The following is a 23,714-nucleotide window of genomic DNA, read 5'->3' on the forward strand; positions in this document are numbered from 1 at the left end:
TTAATATGTTAAATAATAATTTTATTCTCATTACCTCTTTGGTAACAAATAAAATTGTTATTCACATGATAAAAATTATTAGCTATTATTGAAAGGTATACGGCACAAATTCTTGGAATTAATTGCACTTTAGAGATGTAGTTTGAAACTAGTTTCTCACATTTAAAACAGTTTTAACTACTGATTGGGCTATTCATCATATATGATTAATTGTTTTCCACTGTACTGCAGAGTTTCTGAAAAATTTAATTTAAATTAAACTTAAAACGTAAAAAACTTTAATTGAAAATGCAAATACCATGTTTTTACACGCTTTCAGAAACCCTGCCCTGAAACTTATTTTTTGAAACTATGTTAATATTCCTTGATTTTTAAAGGAAATTTTATATATCTATATTTTACTTCTCGACCTTCGAAGGCCATTTTCACAAAACTGTATTAGAACCTCAATTAAAAGGAACATTAAGATACATTATCATACAATATGGCACACATCGTAGTCAGGGAAAGCTGAGGAAATGTACCAAATTTAAATAGATTGAAAATCAGAGGGAAGCTGAACCTACACAGGTTGTGGAAAGTACGCAAGAGAGTAAACAAGTATCCCTGCTTTAAAATAACTGATTGAAAATGAATTTTAAAAACAACTGAGAGGCATTAATGAGTATTGGTTTTTTTCCTGTGGCATTACATACATATATAAACCTATCATATTAATAACTTTTTTAAAAATTACTTTTTTATATTTTTGAACAAAATTCTTTAGTTTGCTCAAATAAATCCGACTGCTAGTGGATAATCGAGGTTCTTCTGCATATCTGTTTACCTTTCTTTCTCTTAATATTTGTATGAAAATGAACTTAGGAGATCAAAACTTAAAATAATGTTTTGATATATATTCCTTAAAAATAAAGGAAAGGAGAACAAAAAAGTTCGTTGTCAATTAAAATAAGATTTTATTATAAATAAATTAAAAGCTAAATCTCTTATTACAATATTTGTAGAAAAAAAAATTATTATGAATTTACTTTCAATTAAAAGTCCGTTATTATACAATTTATTTACATTTTTTTAATTGGCAGTACTAATCACAAAACATCACTTCCTGTTTGCTACTATCATCCTCAGAATTTGGTCCGTTTTCCTTTAAATTAGTCACATCAGTCTTTAAGCGTTTAGGTGTCAAAACAGATAACTCTGACCTCCTTTTTTTATCTTCTGCTTCTAATATCGTAAATTCTTCTTCAGAATCTGAAAATATGGCTTTTACATGATTTTTCTGCCTTATCGATTCATCATCTTCTTCATCAGAATCTTCTGATTCTTCAGTATTAACGTTCACGGGTGAAGATGCTAAGGAAGACGAAGAAGAACTTAAACAAATCGAAGAAATTTCTTCAGGCTCTACTACATGTTTCTTTTCTTCAGATTTATTGTCTGCCTTATCATCATCCTTCTTTCCACTACTAGCTTCCATTAGAGCAAAATTATCCAGTACCTTAAACAATAAAATAATTCACGTAGATTGTGATCTGGTAGAAGGGGTGATTGTGAAATGGTAGAAAAAGGTGATGGTAAAATGGCAGAAAGGGTTTAATTTCATTCCATTTTCTGTTTTTGAGTTAGTGTTCTCACAAAAACTCACGAATAGACTATTTTTGAAAACGACTTCTTACTCAGGGTTCTTCAAAATGAGTATTTTTGGTAAAATTTCAAAAACGAAAATTTCCAAAATCGCAATGCTTCCACTTACTTAGGAGTTAATTAAAATATTTGTAAAAAAAATAAATAAAATTATTTTGAATAAACTTTCAATTAAAAGTCCGGTATTATACAATTTATTTACATCTCTTATAATTGGCACTACTAATCATTTAACAACATCACTTCCAGTAAAGATAAAAAAATGGAACCAAAAACATAAAATAATAGCATCTTACGTCTTGTTCCTTTTTTCTAGTTCGTTTATTTTGTTCTAATTTCATTTGTAATTCCATATCAAAATCGGCAGGATCCTCACATTGTTCTTCCAAGTAATCCACTAAAATGTTATAGTCATCGTACTTCCTACGTTTAACTAATCTCTCTCCAAATTCCATAAAGACATTCTGCGCTAAAACATATTAACAAAAACATTAGGATATTCACAGATGAGTTTGTAAAGTCATTTGTAAAAGTAATAAGTAGTAACTTTTATGGCATTATTTCATTGATGAGCTTAATTATTTTATTTCAATTTATAACTATCAAATAAATGGAAAAATCTTATTTTAGAAATAAAGCAATTGCTGGCTTCAATTAAGCTTATTAATGACCCTTCCCACTCTCTTTCAGACACACATATATATACGTAAAAGACAGAGAGATATAAAACTGTCCGGTAGGGCAGTTGTATAAGAATTCATCGTCAAAAACTGCGCGAAAAAGCGTAACTTTGAAAAACCCTCACCTTATACGTTTTTTTTCTCTATCTCTTTTCCTATAAGTAAAGTATTAGTAATTGCCTATTTTTTCAGGCGGGCTTACGTCCAACTACCAATTAGGTGTCGTGGTAGGAGGCGACTAGCAAACATACTTTACTGTAAATTTATTTTATTAATCATTAAATAAAACCCAAGGCCTAAGACCGGGAATCGAACCAAGTACCACAATACATATTAGATTTACAGGTCTTGCCTCTAACCGTTCGGCTACTGTGGCGCCGCCTCTTTTTCTATAAAGGATAAAATTCCCAAATTTTCTTTAAAACATAGGGTATTTCCTCGTTTACAAGAGTTTTTTTTGCAACTACGTAGATTTGACAGATTTCGAGAAAAAAGTTCCAAAATTAGCAAAAAAGGCATTTCAAAAATTGTTCTTGTTACCTATTTTTTTTTTTTGTAAACAACGTACCGCTTAAACGCGTGAACCGACTTTTATGAATGAGATGTCATTCAATTCGGAATTACATGTAGATACAACTGTTACAGGTCTTTTCACTTTACAAAGTTAAGAAGAGGAGTTTGCCCCACTAAATAAGGCCCCATCTAAAACTATTATTAATAACTCAGAATTTGATAAAATTTGGAAGTAGCCAGATGTTAAAGCTTCCCTATGAAACGTTGCAATGCCATCCTGCTTTTACAACTTCAAGAGGAAGGTAATGCAATCGATTCCGCCAAAAAAAGGTAGTACTAACCCATCATTATTATTATTACACATATAAATTTTTGGCCAGCAAATTTTCTGTAAATATAATTAATAAAACAAATCTGTAAATTTAAAGAAAATCATAAATTAAATTTTCAATCAAATCATGAATATATATATTTTTTTAAACTTTTTAATCAGGCCAATATTCTAGAAAACGAATTCTTTCGAGCGTTTGATCCCTAAGATTTTTAAAAAATGACTTAGGACTCATCGTTTTTAACATTATATAAATTTGAATCATGCCAAAGAATAAATAAGAACATCACTATTTAAAAAGGATTCGACAATGGAAAAATAAAGTATTTAAAATAGAAAAGAAATTTCTACCTGTTTTTTGGACTTCACTCTCTGATAAGCTGAGATTTTCTTCCTTATTGACTTTTTTTACTAGTTTCCTAACATCATAAGAATCGGGGAAAATGTGAGTTTTGTTATAATATCGTTCTAAAGCTCTCTGTACAGGTATCGGCGCTGACGAGCCTAGCAAAAGTAAAATTAAGGAACTTTCAATTCTCATGATTTTCACATTTTTATAAATAAGTTTTACAAAATTAATAGTACCTTCTTTTTCCTAAAGTGTATGAAAATAATACTTACCAGTAAAAAAAAATCTCTGTAAGGTTGGTCTGTCGGCATCACTGGAACGTCCTTCTAGTTCACAAATTTTATTGTAGACTTCAACTGCCTTTTTACGATACCTGCAGTAAAATTTTTGATTATAATTTTGTTTTTAAATTATTTTTATCGTGTATTTTTTCTCTGGGACACTTCTAGCTTAATAATTTTACTGCCTTTTATGTTAGAAAATGAATTTTGTTCTATGTGCAGTGAAATAAATTGGATATCGTACAAATTTAGAAGAAGGGGTGTGTAGAAGTAATAATCATAAAGGAAAAGATCAGATGATGGAGTCCCCTACAATCCCCGTCCCTCAGAGTCTCTTACCGTCCGGCGACGGTCAGGGTCGTCTGTAAGGAAAGAATACTATCTGGAGGGCTAACAGTGCTCAGAAAAAGGTTTTGGGCGCCAATAACCTCAGGGCTGATGCGTCTTAAAATTAAAGCAAAAAATATAACCTGATCTGAAAGCCGATAGAGTAGTTTATTCGAAATTAAAAGAAGTCAAAAATAGTTTCCTCCTGCCCGAGTCGTTGAAGTAACTATTAGTGATTCATTCAATTTCGTAAAATCGACAGATTGGTCATTCATTAGCGCCCCATGGATAAATGATTTTTTTTATGTTTCAAATGTTTTTGAGATTTGATTATAGTTACAAATGTGCGTTGCTTGTTCTATTCAATCCCTCTAAACATTGTTCATCCGTTTCCCCCAAGTATTAGCTCCTTCAAAAGAGATTTAAGTCTCTTAAAATTGTGTGCCCACTAATTGCCAAACCTTGCTCCAAATGCGTAAATAAATAAGCAAATACTTAATATTGCCGAAGAACCAATCTGCAATTAAAAGAAAATAAATATGTAATATTTTACTTAAAGAAAGTGTTTGTCACCTGTCTAAATAAATGTATGGGTTTCCTCCATCATCATCAGACTCCACTTCCGTCTCCTCTAATTTTGTTATCCTTCTCACTAGTTTCTATAATGAAAGTTAAGTAAAGAAGGAGATATTTTAAAGTAACTATTCAACACTAAGTGAATATAAAGTACTTACATTATACACAAAATATAACTTTCTCAGCTTATCATCAACCTGAAATGTAAAATTGTAAGGATTAAAACAGAAATATTGTTAAAAAATTATTTATACAATGCAAATACGGAAATCCTTACCACATTTGGATCATTCTTCAATTCATTTATAAATTCCTTTATAATACGAGAAATTAAAAATTTATCTTTTGTACTGCTCAAAATATTTTCTATTTTGGAAATACAACTTTCCAAGAATATCTTTAAATCTCGGGATTGAGTTTTAGAGGGTAAAGCTGCGTTATAATACTTCCAAATTTTTCTTTCAACAACAGTCATTTCAGCACCATATTCCACTCTTCTACATAATTCTATTAACTAAAATAAATTGTAATTAACATGAATTGTATTAATTAAAAAATTAAGAAAAATGTAAAAAATTTGAATACCTATATTAGACACCTTTAAGAGATGTCAGGTGAGACATCCAGGTCGACCTTACTAGACTACACTGGTCAAGGCAAACGGCACTCCTAGCGGTTCGGCCGTGTGATCAGGCATTGTGCCCACACCGACTTAAGCCTTTAATGAAGCATGGGAGGCTCAGAAACGCTTCTTAGGGAGTTATAATGGATTATCTAGCCCACTGCGAGTACGTTAAGAGCAGTGGATACAATATAATCGTGTCAAATTAACCATTAATGTGTGCTATATTATAAACTGAACGATATTATCCAGTATGTACTATGAAACCAACCACATTTTCAAGAAAATAGATGTCGAAAAGTCATCAAGACTATGATGTTGCTAATTACTGAGTTTACTGAATATCACTTTGATGACTTGATGACTGAGAGGGTCATGACAGTGAGAGCGAAATGAGAACGAATAAAGGGCGAAAGGCCGCCTGGATCCGACGTTGTTACAGATCTTGGTGAAATTAAACATTATTTCTCTTTTATATTGTTTATACAATTTAATACTGTAACCTATCTGCCCTTTATTGGCTAGAATATTTGGAGTACTACCATAGACTTCTCTGTGTATTTTTTCTTATCAGAAACCCTGCTTCCTTCATAATGTTGGTAGTTCGAATGACCAAAATAAATATATATGCAAGATTAAAGACACACTATAACTTGATAATATAATACAAGAAAAAGTTTTTTTTTTTTAATCCGAAATCTCAAGCCAATAAGTCAAAAATAATCTTCCACATCCTACGACCTATTTTACGTTTAGAAATTGGATACGGCTGTCAAACACACATTTCTAAAATTTTCTTTTATTAATACATTCAACTCCAACGCCTAAATAGAAAATCAAATCTAATTCTCAGATGCTTTTAGCTTTTCGGCCTGGTATTTTACCCGCTTAATGTGTATTTTTCTTTAAATTAGCAAAACTATAAAACATATTGTTTTTACGAAAGCCGAAAAATAATTTCAACAAATCTGATAAAACTTACTTTTTTTACTAGAGGCTTATTCGATAAATTTCCATCCTCTTGCTCATTTAAATTTTCGGAATCTTTTTCTATGTTCGTTACTCCCTGAAAGCAGTTTAGGAAATTAAAATTAGAATCCACACTGAACGGCTATTTCTATAAAAAATAGTATTTTTAAATAATTAAAATATTACTTGTTTTCCTTTTAAAAACTAATAATAACAACTTAAAGTTAACTAATATTAACAACTTAATATGACGATATTTTGAAGTCGTAGGCCGGAGCTTTTTCAGTGCAGTGCCGGTCACCTGTCGGTAATTACAGATTAATTTCATAACATAACGAAAACAGCTCAATTCCACTGCGACCAGTTCTATAACGATTTAAATTAAATTACAACTGAAATATTTCCTGTTCACTATTACTGAGTTATTACAAATTATTTTGGCAAATTTTCTCAAATGTCCTATTTTTTTAAACATTGCATTGTATTAAACAAAATCCCTTGGGTTTTGGTGGCGCAGGCTATCTACCCAGCCCTTACATACATGTACCCTTTAATACATACACGTACATTTACAATTTATTTTTTTACAGTATTTAAATCATCTTTACATTTTTTAAATAAATCTGATTAATATTATCAGTAAATTTAAATTTAATAATCGTCTACTTTCGGACTTAGGAAGTCCGTAAGATGTATCACATATTATTCACTCAAGTATGTGAAGAATATTATACATAATTAGGAGAAAACGTATTTCAACTTGCTATTGCAAGAGAAACGTCAATAGTAGCCCTCCAGATGAAGAGCTCCAATAGGTCACGAAACGTAGGACGGCACTAAAGGTTTTTCAAAATCATTTTCTGGCCATTGCCAAAACATAAACCCCTAATATAAGGCCTAATGATTTTTAAAAAAGTCTATATCATGAATATTTTAAAAGTTGTTAATAAATTACAGCTTGTTAAAACAAAAATAATCGTTTTTTCAAGTAATTTGCTTTGAACCTTTTTTAACTTGCAATTTTGTGGACACCTACAATGTTTTAATAGACATATGACGTGTTAAAAAAAAATTGCACCATATAAAAGTCGTCAAGTTAAAGTCTAGAAACTGTTACAGTTTATTTTCGCTAACGTAGAAAATGATTTCAAATGGGAAAAGGTGTATGCGAAGCTTAATTCATGAAATAATAGTAATTTTCTAGAATTGAGAAAGTAGAGCATTGAACTACTGCCATGCCAAGAACTGCCAGAAGACGTAACATGCTGTTACTCTACTTTAAAAGAGGTTCACAATGAGCAAGTATTTCTTTCCGTAAAACAGTGGGTCACTGGACCAAAACTATTATTCCCCACTTCGAGAATCAAGTTCCAGGTCTGAGAAATGGGATCCTAGAAAGTGGAGGAGGAAATCCTTGCAGAAGTAATTAACATGAAGATCTTAGCTTTCAACAAATGACAAAGGGAAGAAATGTGTTTGATCTGTGATTGTGGCGGATTGGATTAACAAAAATATTACACGCAAAGTCGAAGGCTAAAACAGCCTTCACAAAATAAAAGTAAAAAATCAACTTCATAAGACAGTAAGGCCTCTAAGGTGGTAAACCAATTTTATGTTTTACTATAAGTAGCTATGACATGGTGTGTCTTAAGTATTGGGTTTAGGACAGCTCTGGACTTCATCCAAGACAGTTGCACTGATTACATTAACGGTATCATGAGATGAATTTTTAGTGATCGTTCTTAGGACAGTGCCCTTTTTTAAGAAAACATGGTTCAATACATCTTGTGGATGCAACTTTTTACAACAGAGAAAAATTTTGCTTGGGCCAGCTTGTTCTCATAATTCAGATTCAATATTATATGTGTGGATATGATGGGTGGGTGCTTAAGAAAGTTTACTCAATAAACAAACAATTCAGAGGAGCTGTATCGTCACCTTCAGCAGGCCTGATTTAAAATTTAAGAGAACTTTGATGTTGACACATAAATTTAGTTTCAATCCTGTAACTTCATTCTGTATTTATTTATTTATTTATTTTAATTCAGTTCAGATCTTTTTTTTTTTGTTTTGCTTTAAGAACTCCAAAATAAACCTAGTTAGTAGTGTGGACAATATATATAAAAGTCATATTTACAATAAAATGGCTCTTAAAAATTATTTTGAGCTACTTGAAAACCAGAAAAATTACCTATTCCGATGTATCATAAAACTAATCCTAATTTTTAGGTCAAATCTTCACACGTACCTTAATTTCTATTCTAGTCGATGAATTTCTCTTTCGTTTGGATTGTTCAAGTTCCTAAAAAAAAAAAAAGTCTCACTACGTGGATTTCAAAATTACCCTGATTATAAAAGCAAATGTAACCAACTTGACTTTTTATTTCACCGTTTCGAAACTTCTGAGGAATGGGAGCTTTTTCAGAATCACAATTAGATCTTAATCTTTCTATCTTTTGTAAAGGAAGAGCTGTTTTACATTTTGTTTGGGCTGATGACTTATTCTCAAAATCACTTTCGTCACCCTAGAAGTGGTTATACGAATGTTGAGCCACGCATTACGTTTCCGAAATAGTAATTAAATAACTTTTTTCAAATATTGCCATAAGGTAATAAAACATTTGAAGCTATAAACATTTTATGTTTTGACGGTGCTTCGGCTGTTTCCAAATATATGCGAAGAACTTACATCATCTTCTAAAGTTATGACTGGAACTAAATTGTTATTAGAAAGAAACTTGTTTTTATCTGTTGAACTGTCATTAAGCTGAGATTTCTCTACTTTAATCCACTGGACAGAGCTTTTTGACCCTTCCTCTTCATCTTCAAAAGAGCTTGACGGACTATTATTGGATTTAACTTTTACAGGCGTCTGAACTAATTTTACGGTGAGTACCTAAAAGATAATATATATCAATTTACAAATATCCATATTTAAAAAAAAAAGCAAATCTATCAAGTAACAAAACTTTCTATATACAGATATAAAATTGCTTCCTCTTCAAAAGCTTTCTGAATGCTTTCAAACCTTAAATTTATTTCATTTGTTCGATTTCTAGGCTTTACTTCAACTTTTGCATTTCTTGATCTAGAAGTTACATTTCTGACACTAAAGAAGTCCAACCGGGGAAAATTCGACCACTAAGAACAATGGACGACATATTAATAGATTACTTTCATCACCAAGATTCCTAATATTACAATTCTTTGAACAACACTAGAGCCTCAACATTCAGAGCAACTCATGCTATGATCGGCTTAATAAAAATTGCAAAACCAAGCCTCTTAGGTCTAACTTCTTAAGAAAAAACAATAAGCAACATTAAAATACATAATTTTATCATAATTCGTATTCAAGTAGCATAAATTAAGTATACTGACTTGAAATGTTTACATAAATATTTGAACTAACCTGTATTTCATCATCGTCAGACGAAATTGTGATACATTCCATCTTTGGATGCTTTTTACCTTAAATATTAGGCACTGTAATTGAATATATAAAAACTACATCTACCTATAAAACACTATAAACAAAGAACTGATCTAACACTAATTACACAAATTAAATTTGAAACTAATACATTTTAGTTACATAGATGTAAAGAAGGTTACATTTTATTTAAACGTACTTGTACCCCGTGTCCATTAGGTATTTAATTCCGTTACACTACCAAAGGATGGGCTTTTGTTTTTATTTCTGCACACTTATTCAAAAATAAAAATCGAGTATAATGAAAAATTTAGAGTTACTTTCTCGCAACAAACTGTCCTTACTGCAAATAGTTTTAATCCTAATTTATTTTTAGAAATATAAAAAATGTACAGTACGTATTTAACTTTGATCAGATTACGATTCAAATACAGAAGCGACAGAGGACCCTCGTTTAATCTGATAAAACAATTGCTATTAGGTAGTCTTAATTTGGACTCTGGAAGCGCACTCTGTCCTGTTCTCCATCTTGTAACGACAATTCCAAGTTTACAATTAACCTATATATTCCCCAAAATACTTTTTGTTTTTACATAAATTTTTAGAGTAAATATAATAGATATAACAAAAATAATTATACAGTTAGTCAGCACTATGATCGGGCTGACCGAAAGGGCAATACTAGAGAAAAGAAATTGTTTTAGGCAACATATAAAACAAATCCTCTCTGAACCACTTGATGCTTTCAAGACTTAATTTTGAAACATATTAAACATTTGATACACTCAATGGCAAAAAAAAAAAAATGAAAGGAAAAGTGAATTAAAAAAATATTGAAAAATGAATCTTTTTTAAGCATTAGACATAGAAAATTAGTGATGAATGTTGGAGTAGTAAAGACGAATTTATTCTACCTCTACTTTCTTTTATCTGAATTATCCTCGAGACATATTATTAAATATATTTGCTTTTTAATTATTTATTTAAAGTAAATAGTTTTCAGCATATTTTTAAAATTGTGGCAGTTATTGGTTATATAAGGACAAGACAGCATTGGCAAACGGCAATGGTGGTGACAGAGGTTGGTATTTGTACTTCTGTGTGTGTCGAGCAGTGAGCACCATTAGTTCAGTCGTTCTTTTCGGGTTATTAGCCGTTGTGGAAAAGTTTTTAGAATGGAGATTTTATTATTAGACTGCGCGAGTTTTTAATCTTCTAACAATATTCCTTATGTGTTTAAAGTGACAAGTGAAGTGACTTTCAACAAGTTTTTGTGGATACTACTGCCATGAGCTGGGGAAGTGAACTTTGGGTATGGTCCCATTTATTTACATTGTTATTTTGCAATAAAATTGGGATTTAAATAGATTTTTTGAAACAGCTTATTTGAAACTAAAGACTAATATGCTGGTATTCACTTACCCACAAATATCGGTTCATTTGCTAGCTTTTCTTTCATATTCATTTCATTTTTTCCTTAAATTATTCAAGAAATGAAGTTTTTATCTAGTTCATTGCCTATGCCTAGAGATGTAGTGTAATTGAATCAAACGTAATTAAGGGTACATTAATTAAATTTTCCAAGAGACATAAATGGTAGTTCACATTTATTAATGTAATCTCTGGGTGAGTCATAAATCGATTTCACAAGGCTCCTATTCCCCTATTTGTAGATACGAAAACCACTTCATATACTGTTTTTTGATGTACTAATAGGTTTCCAACTTTTATATTGTTCTATTTCTATTGAGTGACATTGATGTACTAGTTACACCCACTTTTCCCAAGATAACCTCTCTGATTTGGATGATTCGGCTTTTATTTATTTATCATAAATAAGTATTTGTAATGGTCATGTTGAAACACCTCAAACCGTTAATTTCATAAGTGATCCATTAGTTGTTTTGAGCTTAGTGGTTGGTAGAATATTATAGTACTTTATGCACTCTTTGTTTCCTAATTTTACTTTTAATAAGTGCATCTTTACTTTTTAAAAATATGATTTGTTAAAATGACAGATGTTCTCTCTCTTCAGACTTTTTTTTAGCTTTGTCAACTCTAAGCAAAAGTTTTAAATTTATTTTTGTATAGTTATATAAATAAATTTTCCAACTGCAATAAGTTAAAAATTATATTTCTAAAATATATCAAATTAATGAAGTATGGCTACTTAGTTATCAAAATGAAATTGTTAATTTTCATTCATTGATCTTTCTGAAGATTTGTCGTTTGTATTTGATGGAAGTTTGCTTAGATTTATTCTCTTTCATTAAAATATACTTGTAAAGAGAACCTTCTTGAAATGGTTACTAAAAAGAGTAATGTCTTTTGTAGCAAGAATATAATTTCATTTCTTATAAATGATACAGCGTCAAGAAACAAATTAAAAGCGTTTTTGAATTCATTAAGGTGTAAAGTTGACAAGTCATCTATTGTTTAGTTAAGTTTGTTAAGCTAAACTTTTTTATGCAGCAAAAAAAAAAATGTAGAAATGAACTAGTCTCCTTCTTTTAGTAAAAATGCTAGATTTATAAAATGATTGAAAAAGATAGTGCATTCCATTAAAATGGAAAATTACTATGTAGAATGTTACATAGTTAATTTCCTTTAGGCGAGAGTGTTGGAATGTAGATGGAAAAGAAAATATATCAACGGAAAGATTCTTTTTATACAACTCTCCTACTAAATATGGACCTTACATAAGTATTTTCTCCTCTCCAGTTAGTGTGCAAATTTGGTACTGTAGATATAATAGCAAAATTTTTATCGTAAATAGCAAATGCATTTATTTCAAATTACTTCCTTAAAATGTGCATATTTATTAATAAGTGATTTCCAAAATTGTGAAGACTCTCGCTGATTATTTGGGAAGAACATTATTCTTATTTTGAAGGTTTTGGAAACCTTCACCGGCTAAGACTTTATTGAGCAATGGTTTAAATTCAGTAGGTGTACAGTAATGTGTTTAGGAGTAATATGGTCATTCATAAGTAATTTTCTTTATGTGTGAGGGAGATGTGATTTTTTTTAAAAGTAATTTTCATAAAATATTCAACATTTTGCTGTGCACATGCTGATATATTTGTAAATAAACGGGAGGAGTAATTATTATTTCATCAGTATTTTTTCTTCTACTCTGAACATTTATTGACAATACGTATGTGTCATAGATATGAATTGGACTTTTCAGAATATTCTCGTTGCTTTTGTTTTTCCATAGGAAAAGTGCACATCGACAAAGTTATATATTGCTCCTTTTTGTTGCCCTAAAATACAACACACTCTTCAAATTAAGGTACACTTCAGAAATCTCATAAACTGTCTAGATTCAGGGGGTTGAGATATTCTTGTGGTAACTTCCAGGCTTCATAATTTTTATCAAATGATGGAGCTTTACTTATCTCACAGAACTGCAGTTACCTTGCACCCCGTAAGGTAACCATTCAGTATGCAAAGACATTTCTTACTCAAACCGTCGATCCCCTTTAGGCCTCTTGCGGTTATAGTTTACCCAGACTAATTTTTATCTATCTACCTCAGACCTGGGAGGTTACTCTTGAACCAAACTCTGTTGATTGCATTCTTGTTTTTTTAAAAAAAGAGTCCTACATTGATTGTGCTTCTGTTTGTCTTATTTCTATATTTTCTTAATAATGTATTAATTGTTTGAAAGTAAACCTAACTGTTGACACTAAATAAGATAATAAATTGCATTAAACTTACGTTACAAAACGTTTTAATGTACGCAATAAGAAATCCACAGGTAACAGTGTAAATATTCATATTGTGGCCATTTGTTTAAGATTATTGGCATTAGAATTAGTTTGCTATATCCACTCCACGGTCTTTGGTGTTACGCATAGTTCATTTAATAGTAGATGGTGAAAACATGACTACAATAAATTCTAGAACAAAGCAGTGTATAAGAAAGAAGTTAACCCGCCATGTGTAAGTGTAGAGCAATGGCAACGACATTGAATGTCCTTCAAAATGGTTTTTCCCATAGATGCTGAATAAACAATGGTTGGACAATGCTTTTAGAATTAATATAGAAAGCTAATTCAGAGGAGATGGAATTTTTCATAAATTTGGTTAATCTTTTTAAATTAGAGACATTTTTTTTCTTTTACTATTGTTGTTAAGGAATAGTTTTATTACATATAACGCTTGGTCCATACTTCTTTTCGATTCTTCTGCAGAGTTATCCAGCTGAGGAGAGGTTGGTTGGCTAAAATATGTCAATTTGTAATGTATGTAGAAAGTAAAGTTTGATAAGTAAAGCAGCTCTTCAGGTAGACCTGCTTTAGATGGCCATAGTGGAATTTGTTGAAATATTAAATTGTATATACAGCACTTTCGGGTTTTTGTGCACTGCTGGCTGCTTTGTCTCACGAGTGAATGAATGAATGAATTTGTGATGAAGTGAAAGAGACAGCAGCAGAGCTCAAAAACCCGAAAAGATGTGTAGGTTTTAATTTAATATTTCTAGCCTTTTATGTCTAGAAGCAAACAATATTTCATCTCGTAACTCTACAAACTCTTCTCAGGATCTCTCTTGGCGAAATCTAACTCATCTTTCGACATCTTCTTCTATCTCTGTCTACTGAGCCTTATCACTGTTTTCGTAAAAAATATTTTGAAAAAATGGCTATATTTTGAAAAAATTTGTCGTTTTTTTTTTCAAATTCATAAATATCAGTTTTGTGTGTGGTTTAGCGCATCCCCCCCTTCGTATAGAATCATTACATTCATTTGACCAAGGTTGCAAATTAAAAAAAAAAAAATTATAAATAAAATAAATGAAAATACGGTGCAGTAGAATGATGGAGTTGACTCTCCTCAGGTGGTAGGACAAGATTACGTTTATGGAGGTGGCCATTGCTGGGCGCGTAGACGAGACGTCCGTTCAGCAGCCACATGCACTAAACAGGTTTATCTCCTCCCGCCTGATTTCTTCTACACACGGACAGACGTACGAATTACATTCGCTCGCCACATTTATTCACTGTCATAGCTTTTATTATAGCATTTATTTTATTTATTATATTAAAATATCTTTTAGTTATTCAGCCATATTAGTTTCAGTAATTAGGAGTTAGTTACTCCTACAAGTTAGTAGTATTAAAGGTTAATCTTCGCTGCAATTCAAGTCTCATTAATTGTTTGACGACTATTTCGGCATAAGGTAAACTTTTATAAAATAAATGCAGAGATTGTTTTATACAAAATATATTAGGGCCTAGCTGGTTATTCACGATTGTTGTAACTCATTTCATGAATGAAACTCATACATTAAGATCTGCAATAATCGTTTTAGGACGCTGTCGGAGCTAGTTAGCACTCTGATTTAAAATTTCTTTACCTCTTAGCTGATGTTGAGTAGCAACCTAGTTTAATTCAATCCTTAGTATAGTTTCTGTCAAATTACCGGTATTGAGTTATATACAACATAATTCCTAATTTATATAGTAAAGATTGATAAAAATTTAAAAAATTAAAGTTATCGGTACATCCTACGGAAAGAGAACTGTTCCTATGTGTATCTCTATTATTATTATTATTATTATTATCATTGTTTTTTTAATTTCCTCTAGAACTCATATTCATGTGGCTTGATGATTGTTAAATTGTAAGGAATTCTTGACAAAATTGTTAGCATTAAAAAAATGTAAAAAAAATGCAAGTAGGCAGTTGTGGACTGTAATATACTGGACCACAATATTCATCTGTGACATTCCATACTGTTCTGTGGCCATGGAAATCTCGTTCTATTTGACCACATTTAAAAAAAAAGAAGTATCTGCATCCTATAGATGTTCATTGTTTTTGCAATAGAAAATATAAATAAAATTATTATGGAGGGTTTTATTTTATTAAAAAAAAGAGTTAACTTATTAAAAGACAAAATTATATGTTTTACCACATGCTGTTCTAAATCAAATGACAAAATTTTTTTCAGTTTATCTCAATTGGTTTTCTGCATTTTTTATTTTTTTTTCTTTCAAATTTTTCATTTTTAATCCAACAGAAACATAACTTGGGCCTCAATTACTGATCACCCCTAGTCTTTTCGTCTGTAATCTGACGAATGGTAAAATACGTATTACACAAGATAAAAATTTGTTACGAGATATTATGGAAGTTATAAAATTTAATATTGATCGGACATAATTGAAAAGTGATTAATGTTTGTATGAACCCAAAATAAAAAGGGAGACGACTGTGTTGTTTTACACGGATCCCAATTTCGTGAAAAATAAAATTGTTGGGAAAATATCCGAGAGTTCAATTTGGAATTTTTCAGACGATTTTCTATTTGAAAAATTTGTGACAAAACTTTTGCTCTACTGCAGAAAAACTTACCGTTCTTTTTCAAATTTTCAAATGAACGTAGTTCAAAGAAAAGTTTGCTGAAAATTTAGCGTTGATAAATATTTTTGGGTTAATAGAGAGAAAACATAATTAGGGTAATGTTTTGCACCTAATATTAAGTAAAATTTAATCCAATCAGTTTTAAGGGAGACGATTCTATTAGTTCCTCAGGATATAGGTGGTACATTATGTAAAGGTATTGGTATTTATGAAGGCAATGGTGGGATCTATTTGGTGTGCACGTGTGTGTTGAAGAAGGAGAGGAATGAGAGGTAGAGAGAAGCGTGTCTAACTATGTTGGATGCTGTAGGTGGACCAGTAACTTCATACCGGTATATTCATAGTCTTTTTTTTTAGCAATAAAAAAATTCATGATGTCATCTGTTTTTAAAGATTTTTTTTTTTGTTTTTGCTGCTTTGATATTGGTTTAGGTATTCTATTAAGAGAAATAAAGCATTTCGTGTTATTTGTGCTTGAAATATATCGTTTTAAGGAATAGTATCTTGAATGTTCAATAATCAAATGTTTTAAGAGAACAAGAAAAATCTTGTGAATCGCAATCGATTCAAGATCTAGTAAAACAGTGATTATTTTTTTGAGGCGTGTTTTACGAGTATATTCAAGTGCTAAGATGGTGACGTGATAGTAGAAAGCGGTAATATACGAGGGTCGTTTGAAAAGTCCATGCAAAAATAAAAACTACAAACACAAAGAAATAGACCGATCTGGCTGAAACTTGGTGTGTGCTCTTCCAAGAGATGCTACTAACTAAACATAACCTCGATACGCGCCAGTGGTGCTATCTCTCTGACTTTGCACGGACTTTTCAAACGACCCTCGTAATTGAATAGCTTGGTGCAAAAAGGAGTTATCTACAGTTTTTTAAAATTTTTAGTAGGGACAAAAAACTAAATATGCTTTAAGATGTATTCCTTATGTTGTGTCTGCTGTAAGGATTAGTTAATATATTGTGATGGGGTCATTTGGGGCTCAATTTGAACTTTCTAGGGCATTTTTTAAGCAAAAGTTATTTGGCAGCTAACTCTTTTTTGCACCAAAATCATAATTTTCAGTAAAACTTGAGTAGGTACATATTAAGTACTTTAGTCAACAGATTTCTTGTTTTTGAGCTTTTAAGTGGCATTTTGTGTCTTGTCGAAGCGAATGTTAAGATATATCATTATGCCTGTCAAAAAGAAAACTAATATCTACCTAATATAAACATTAAATAAACCTAATAATTTTTTTTTTTTTTCCAAGGAATTAGAAAACTCATTTTTGCTCCAAATCTAACCTAGGTTAGAGAATAAGTAATAATAAAAGAGTCTGCATAAAGACTCGTTTGTGCACCAAAAGATGTAGAATTGAACATACAATAGGGGGCGCCACTAAACACATTTTCTGAAAAAAAAAATGTAGATAACTCCTTTTTGCACCAAGCTCTTCAATTTTTCTTTTATAAATGTGTTTGTAACCAATATACTTCATATTAAATTTCTCATATTGTAACCTTAAATAAAATCCAAGGCCAAGTCTGGGATATCTGAGCCCAGTACCGCAATACATCGAGTGTTTTGCGGTCCTTGCCTATATCCGCTTTTGCTCAGCTATCGCGGTGCCTTCTCTTAACAGATTCATTTTATTATTGTTATTATTTACAGTTTATTGTGCTTCAATTTATAACATTCACAAATCATTTGATGATGTGATAAAATAACGAGACAATAACTTGAAAATAATAATTACTTAAAAAATACTGTTTACTAGTAACATTCTTGTATAGTTAGTGGATCTGTTTTATCTTGTAGATTCTTATGTAAACCAGATGCTACTGTTGGAGCTATAACTGGTGTCTCACCAAATATACAAATGACTTTTAGAATCTCCCAATTTGAGTAAACATAGTCGTTTATGTATGGGGGAGAACTCAGACAATTGATTTATATTTTCTTTATTTATATGTTTTATTTATTATTAAATTTAATTTTTTTAAGATGCAATTTGAAGGTGGAAATTAGTATTATTTGTTAAGGTGGTTGGTGGGTGTTCTTTTTTGATGATCGAAGTCCGATTTCAGTGGCGTCTTAATCTATTCTTTTGGGTCATCTATTTCATGAGAAACAATCGTTTGAACTGTACACTAGGTTTGTCTACAACATTAAACATGAGGCATTTAAGTGCATAGATGATGTGGTGGTTATAGCTTCCATTTGTCTTCTGAGTAGATATAGGAGACACGTTTTGGTTTTAGTTTTTCAATCACCTGATATTGTTAACACGGAAATATTTGATTTATTGGGCTTGAATTTTTGATTAGGCGTACCATTCGCTGATTGGTTTATCTATATTAGTTTCAATAAAATGTAATCAAGATTATAGAGGATGATAGTCTTTGTCTTACAGATTTTTTCTTTAATTTTTTTTTTTTTTGTAATAAATGAATATTTTAGCAATCCTTAAATGTCATTTTTTTCATAAGTGTTGAGTTTACATTATGAAGAAGATTTCCAAATTTGTTTAATTCTCTTTGTATAGTGCCAATGACGTAGAATCGTTTTAATTTTAGTTCAAACCAAAAATAGATCACCTTCATTTGGTGGTTAGACTGGAAGCTGATCTGTTTCTATTTTGCTAGCTACTAGCTCAAGTTTTCTGAATGAAAAATAAATAATAATAAAGTTTCATAATCTCAGCATGTAAGTACACATAATAAAGAAAGTCTTTTAAACTATCTTATTTACATAACAACATTATAAAAATACATAATGTATACAATAATAATTATTTTATGTAATATGCATACTTGAATAAAAGGAACAATGGGGCACGTTATATAGTTTTCATTTCTCACACATATTATGTTGTTCTGTAAATGTATGCATATGTATTGTATATAGGAGAACAGATTGGCTTTGAAAAAATATACGTAGTTTACCTGGTATTTAGTTAATTAGGTTGGCTGTGGATTTCTCTCGAATCCTAGAGCACATTTCTTCTTACTCCTCGTACAGGCAAGTAGTGTAATCGTGCAACTTTTTTCTTTTTTTTTCATTTGGGTTTTCATTAGTGCTTTAAAAAGTCTTCTGAAAACAAATTTAAAAATAAGAAGCTGGTTGGAGCCATATTTACTGTGAACTAATTTTTAATAAAATTTCGAAATTGATTTATTTATCTAAAAAAAAAAAAAAAGTAAAAAGTATTTGTTAGTTCAACTTTAGAACTAAATCAATCTTCTCCTCACCATCAACCCTAGTCACCCAAAATAATGTAATATAAATGACGAAATGTGAAACTCGTGTGTGAAATCCAACTTTGTTGTTAAATATCATTTCAAAAACAATAGTAAAAGATATTGTTCCTTATCAGCGGTACTTCTGTTATCATAGTCGGTTGATAATGGAAAATATGATAGCCGACAAAAATATAAGTGGAAAAAAAGATGTGTTTCTACCTTCTGAATTATTTAAATTTATAAATTATATGTGCTAATATAGTTTAATTTAAAATTAATCCATAAACTCGGCCGACTACAGTTTAATCTTGTAGATACAGATAGTGGAGGCTAAATTCATTCTTTAAAACTCTTGCGGCAGAAATAATGGCAGCCATTAATTTTAGCCACTAGAGATTCCAGCTACGAGGTCTGTAAATTAAGTAATGAGACTGATTTTTTTTATTCAAAAAGAATTACAATTCTATATTGTCACCTTCAAAATAACTTCCTTCTGAAGCCACCCAGCGCTGGAGACGTTTCTTCCACTCCTCATAGCAGTGCTCGAACTCCGATACTGGAATAGCCTTCAGCTGGTCGGTTACAGCCGTTTGAATTTTTTTTCGACTGTCCCAAAATGAGTTCCCTTCAGGTGATTTTTCAAACTTCGGGAAGAGAAAAAAAGTCACAATGACTCCAGTCGAGGCTGAGTAGCCACAGGAATGTTTTTTACTGGGCCAAAAACTCTGTTTATTGAAATTGCTGTATGACAAGGAGCATTATCGTGATGTAACACCCACTTCAAGATCAAATGCATGCTGATTTGTTTTTTCGATCGCAAAGAGTTTCTACCTCAAGGTCAAACGGTCAATCAACACTTTTACCCGAGAGGTTCTTGAAAAAACTTCGAAAATGGGTCATTCGTGTGAAGACCAAACATTAAGAATAAGTGGGTGTTGCATCACGATAATGCTCCTTGTCACACAGGAGTTATGTTAATCAAAACTTCTAAAGTTCCTTTTATATTAAAATTGTCCGTTTTGAAGTGAAATAAGAACGTAAGCAGTGCAGAATATGTTTACAGAATTAAATATTTTACGAGTTTGTGAGAATCATTTCTTTAAAAGTTCAATTGAAAATACTTTTTCTCTAATTCTTGTAAGTAAAGTACTAATTTAAGGGATTTAAGTGAGATGGAGGAATAAAAAGAAAGGATCTGTTTGTGTACTTCTCCTTCAATTAGTTACTTTTAAAGAAAACATGGGTGATTTATGGGAATAGGTCATTTCCTGTTCAATCAGACATGATGTTCAGACAGATTTTGACGTGTCTAATTGCAATGACTAATAGATTTTGTTGGCTAACCGTAAACATAAACGTAAACTATGGTGTCTAAGCGTGTCTTGCCTAGACTAAACTACTCTGTGCCGCCTACCATTTTAACGGGAAATATTCAAAGCCCTAACAAACAGCAGATTTCCAGTTGCAAAATCAAATCGTCTACCTAGAAGTGCACATTACAATATCAGTCAATATTAGTTAGTTTCTTTAATAATTAATCCAAATACAAAAGTTACGGAAGGAGCATTTTTGTTAAATCAGAAGCCCCAAAACTCTGGACTGAAAGTTACACGTTAAAATACGAGGGGCACAACTTATATTTTAAGCCTTGGCAACACTGAGTGTTGTCAGATGCTATCTGACGTTTCCACTTGAAAGTTTCGACATTTTTGACCATAACCTTCTTCAGAACGTTTTGTTATTTGAGCGCGATTTGTGTTGTTTATAGTCACTTGAAAATTGTATCTCAGCGAAAAAATGGAATTAACTCGTGAAAATTTTCGTACAATGATTTATTACGACTTTCGACGTGGTTTATTAAGACAGGAGTGCATCGATCAAACTTACTTCCACTTTTGGCGATAAAGCCCCATTCTTTGCCACTGTGAAACGCTGGTATAACGAGTTCAATCGTGGTCATCGTTCGCTCACCGACGAAAGTCATGAAGGTCGTCCAAAATCAGTTGTTGTGTCAGAAAACATTGATGCTGTGCAAAAACTAATAATGCAAGATCGTCATGTGACATACTGTGAGATTGAGGCAACCTTAGGCATTAGTTCCACCGGCGTATATAAAATATTGCATGATTATTTAGCCGTGAAAAACGTTTGTTCTCGTTGGATCCCACATGAGCTGACAAAATCTGAAAAAGATGCTCGTGTCAGATTGGTGCAAACAAATGCTTAAGAAATACAATGGCGGTGCTTCAAAAGACGTGTATAAGATTGTAACAGGTGACGAATCATGGATATATGCGTATGAGCCGGAAACTAAACAGCAGTCGACTGTATGGGTGTTTCAAGATGAACCAAATCCAACAAAAGTTGTTCTCGCTCGAAGCACTTCGAAACAAATGGTCGCCTGTTTTCTTCGGAAAAACTGGTCATGTGGCCATAGTGCCTTTAGAGGAACGTAGAACGGTCAATTCTGAATGGTACACAACCATTTGTTTGCCGGAAGTCTTCGATGAAATAAGGAAAACAAACAAGCGCCTTCGGATCATTCTTCATCTAGACAATGCTAGCTGTCACACATCTCGTCTAACAACCGACTATTTGAGCACTCAAAAAATCGAATTAATGGGTCATCCGCCGTACAGTACCGATTTTGCCCCAAATGACTTCTTTTTGTTTCCGAACGTCAAGAATAAATTACGTGGACAACGATTTTCGTCGGCAGAAGAAGCCGTTGATGCATTCAAAAACCATGTTTTGGAGGTGTCTCAAGCGGAATGGAAAAAATTGCTTTGACAAGTGGGTTCGAACGCATGCAGAAGTGTATCGTTCATAAAGGAGAATATTTTGAAAAACAATAAAGTCATTTTCAATGACAAATTACTGTTTTTCTATTATTAGGCTCAAAATATAAATAGTGCCCCTCGTAAAACTTTTTTACAGAACACACCGGACTGTCGTAAAAGAATCATTGGCCAAAATTGAAGGGAAATTAAGAGAACGCCGAGCGTGATAAGTTTGAATGATGTTGTGGTCGATCTCTAGAAGTGCATAATGAAGAAAAGGCCAAATTGCATTTTTCTTTTTTATATTTTCACTTCCAACTAATGAGAGGCGTTTTTGCTGTGATTGTCTTCAACTGATTATTTTCAACTACAGTTTTTTTTTGGCGGGTTTTAATCTCTCTGTGAGGCTCCACACAGCCTCAGTTCTCTTGAAAACGCCAAGTCGGGCATCTCATCTTATCTGGCATTGGAGATTGTAGAAGTGGCATCTGTTCTGCTGCAAATATCCTTTTAGTAATTATAGTTCGCGATAATCTTTTAATTTACTTTACAATTTATGGTCTCTATCCCACGCATACTCACTCACACGCGTACCAGATATCAGTCTTTTGACGTTTCTTATTTTAGAGAGATATGCACCGTTGATTTATGGACTAAAGATAATTTCTATAAGTAAGAAGTGACTAATGTTCGTCATTATTAAAGAACTGGATACAATGGAGTGGTTAAGGATGTGGGCACATTCATATCTAATTCTACTTAGAATGTTTCTTTATCACGTTTTGGTGGTTTCATCATTTTAACTTCTTTACAAAACTACATTCATACTTATCATTTCAAGAGAGATGAATGCAAATGTTCATTCTGCAATTATTACCCTTACAATCTATTTTCCATACTCTCTTTGTAAATGTATAAACATGTGATTAATAAACTATGATGAATGAATTATTGAATTTTTAAATGAATAACGTCTTCAATGGAATTTTCTGATTCAAGCAATACGGACTTTATTATAGACATTCCAATTCAGAATTATTACTCCGACAGATAGTTGAAACTTCTTTCTACGTGACAAACGTCACTCTTTTACGACGGCCTCTACATCCCATTTGTAGAAGAACTCGACAAGAACGAAATATCTGCCAGTTCCCCCTATTTGCTCTAATCCTTTTAGAAACAGATTCTTGCCTCTAACTGTTATTCCTAACGATCCACCACGCCGACTGAATTGTCAATGGCCACGAGACTTCCTTCAGATCTGAAGTTCAACATCATCGTTGATATCCTGTTGTTAACCCTGGACAGTTTCTCCTCCAATTTCTCACCATTAATTTCTTCACTCTTATTCACTTACTATGTATAATACAGGTTGTTAATCACTAAATAAGTGATTATTATTTCCTAATAACATAAATTAGTAAATAAAATATATATGTATATATTCTTTTATGAAGCTAATAAATCTAGAGAGTAGAAATTAAATAATATTTATGTAGGGCTGGTATTCTACTACCAAAGAATTATCATGAGGTCAGGCGTCCGTTAGGCGGAAGTAGATATTTCTTCTGGTTTAAATGTTTCGAGTTATTAATAGAACTTCT

General features: G+C 31.6%; 2 protein-coding genes across 10 annotated transcripts in view; one reads left to right on the top strand and one right to left on the bottom strand.

Annotated features, from left to right (window-relative positions):
- Positions 1–936: 936 nt before the first annotated feature.
- On the bottom strand, positions 937–11,635 carry LOC141452975 (uncharacterized). 3 transcript variants are annotated; one of them, XM_074125616.1, is made up of 12 exons: positions 11,148–11,635; positions 8,982–9,188; positions 8,665–8,817; positions 8,541–8,594; positions 6,306–6,389; positions 4,979–5,215; positions 4,860–4,898; positions 4,699–4,784; positions 3,790–3,890; positions 3,520–3,672; positions 1,941–2,113; positions 937–1,498 (listed from the first exon to the last, which is right to left on the bottom strand). In XM_074125616.1, the coding sequence occupies exons 1-12, from the start codon at positions 11,163–11,165 to the stop codon at positions 1,085–1,087; spliced, it is 1,719 nt and encodes a 572-aa protein (XP_073981717.1). In that variant the 5' UTR covers positions 11,166–11,635; the 3' UTR covers positions 937–1,084. The 3 variants fall into 3 exon arrangements, with proteins under 3 accessions (XP_073981717.1, XP_073981716.1, XP_073981718.1); XM_074125615.1 differs by lacking the exon at positions 11,148–11,635 and adding an exon at positions 9,705–10,286; XM_074125617.1 differs by lacking the exons at positions 8,541–8,594; positions 8,665–8,817; positions 11,148–11,635 and adding an exon at positions 9,705–10,279.
- Cip4 (formin-binding protein 1-like Cip4) overlaps positions 10,783–23,714 on the top strand; it is a 94,642-nt gene continuing 81,710 nt past the window's right edge. For all 7 annotated transcript variants that reach the window (XM_074125604.1, XM_074125606.1, XM_074125605.1 and 4 more), the window contains exon 1: positions 10,783–11,037. In XM_074125604.1, coding sequence (XP_073981705.1) covers positions 11,014–11,037 — 24 coding nt within the window. In that variant the 5' untranslated portion in view covers positions 10,783–11,013. The remainder of the gene's footprint in view (positions 11,038–23,714) is intronic.

This window comes from Rhodnius prolixus, unplaced genomic scaffold (genome assembly GCF_049639745.1).
Source record: "Rhodnius prolixus isolate KJV_2025 unplaced genomic scaffold, Rpr scaffold_3, whole genome shotgun sequence".
NCBI classification, from domain to species: Eukaryota; Metazoa; Arthropoda; class Insecta; order Hemiptera; family Reduviidae; genus Rhodnius; species Rhodnius prolixus.

Bases quoted from the DNA above. Each gene is read 5' to 3' on its own strand.
- LOC141452975 (XM_074125615.1), bottom strand. From the start codon at position 9,746: ATGGAATGTATCACAATTTCGTCTGACGATGATGAAATACAG. The intron at 6,390-8,540 runs GTACGTGTGAAG...AACTGCTTTCAG, and splicing joins CGACTAGAATAGAAATTAAG to GGAGTAACGAACATAGAAAA. The intron at 3,673-3,789 runs GTAAGTATTATT...TACTTTTGCTAG, and splicing joins ACAGAGATTTTTTTTTACTG to GCTCGTCAGCGCCGATACCT.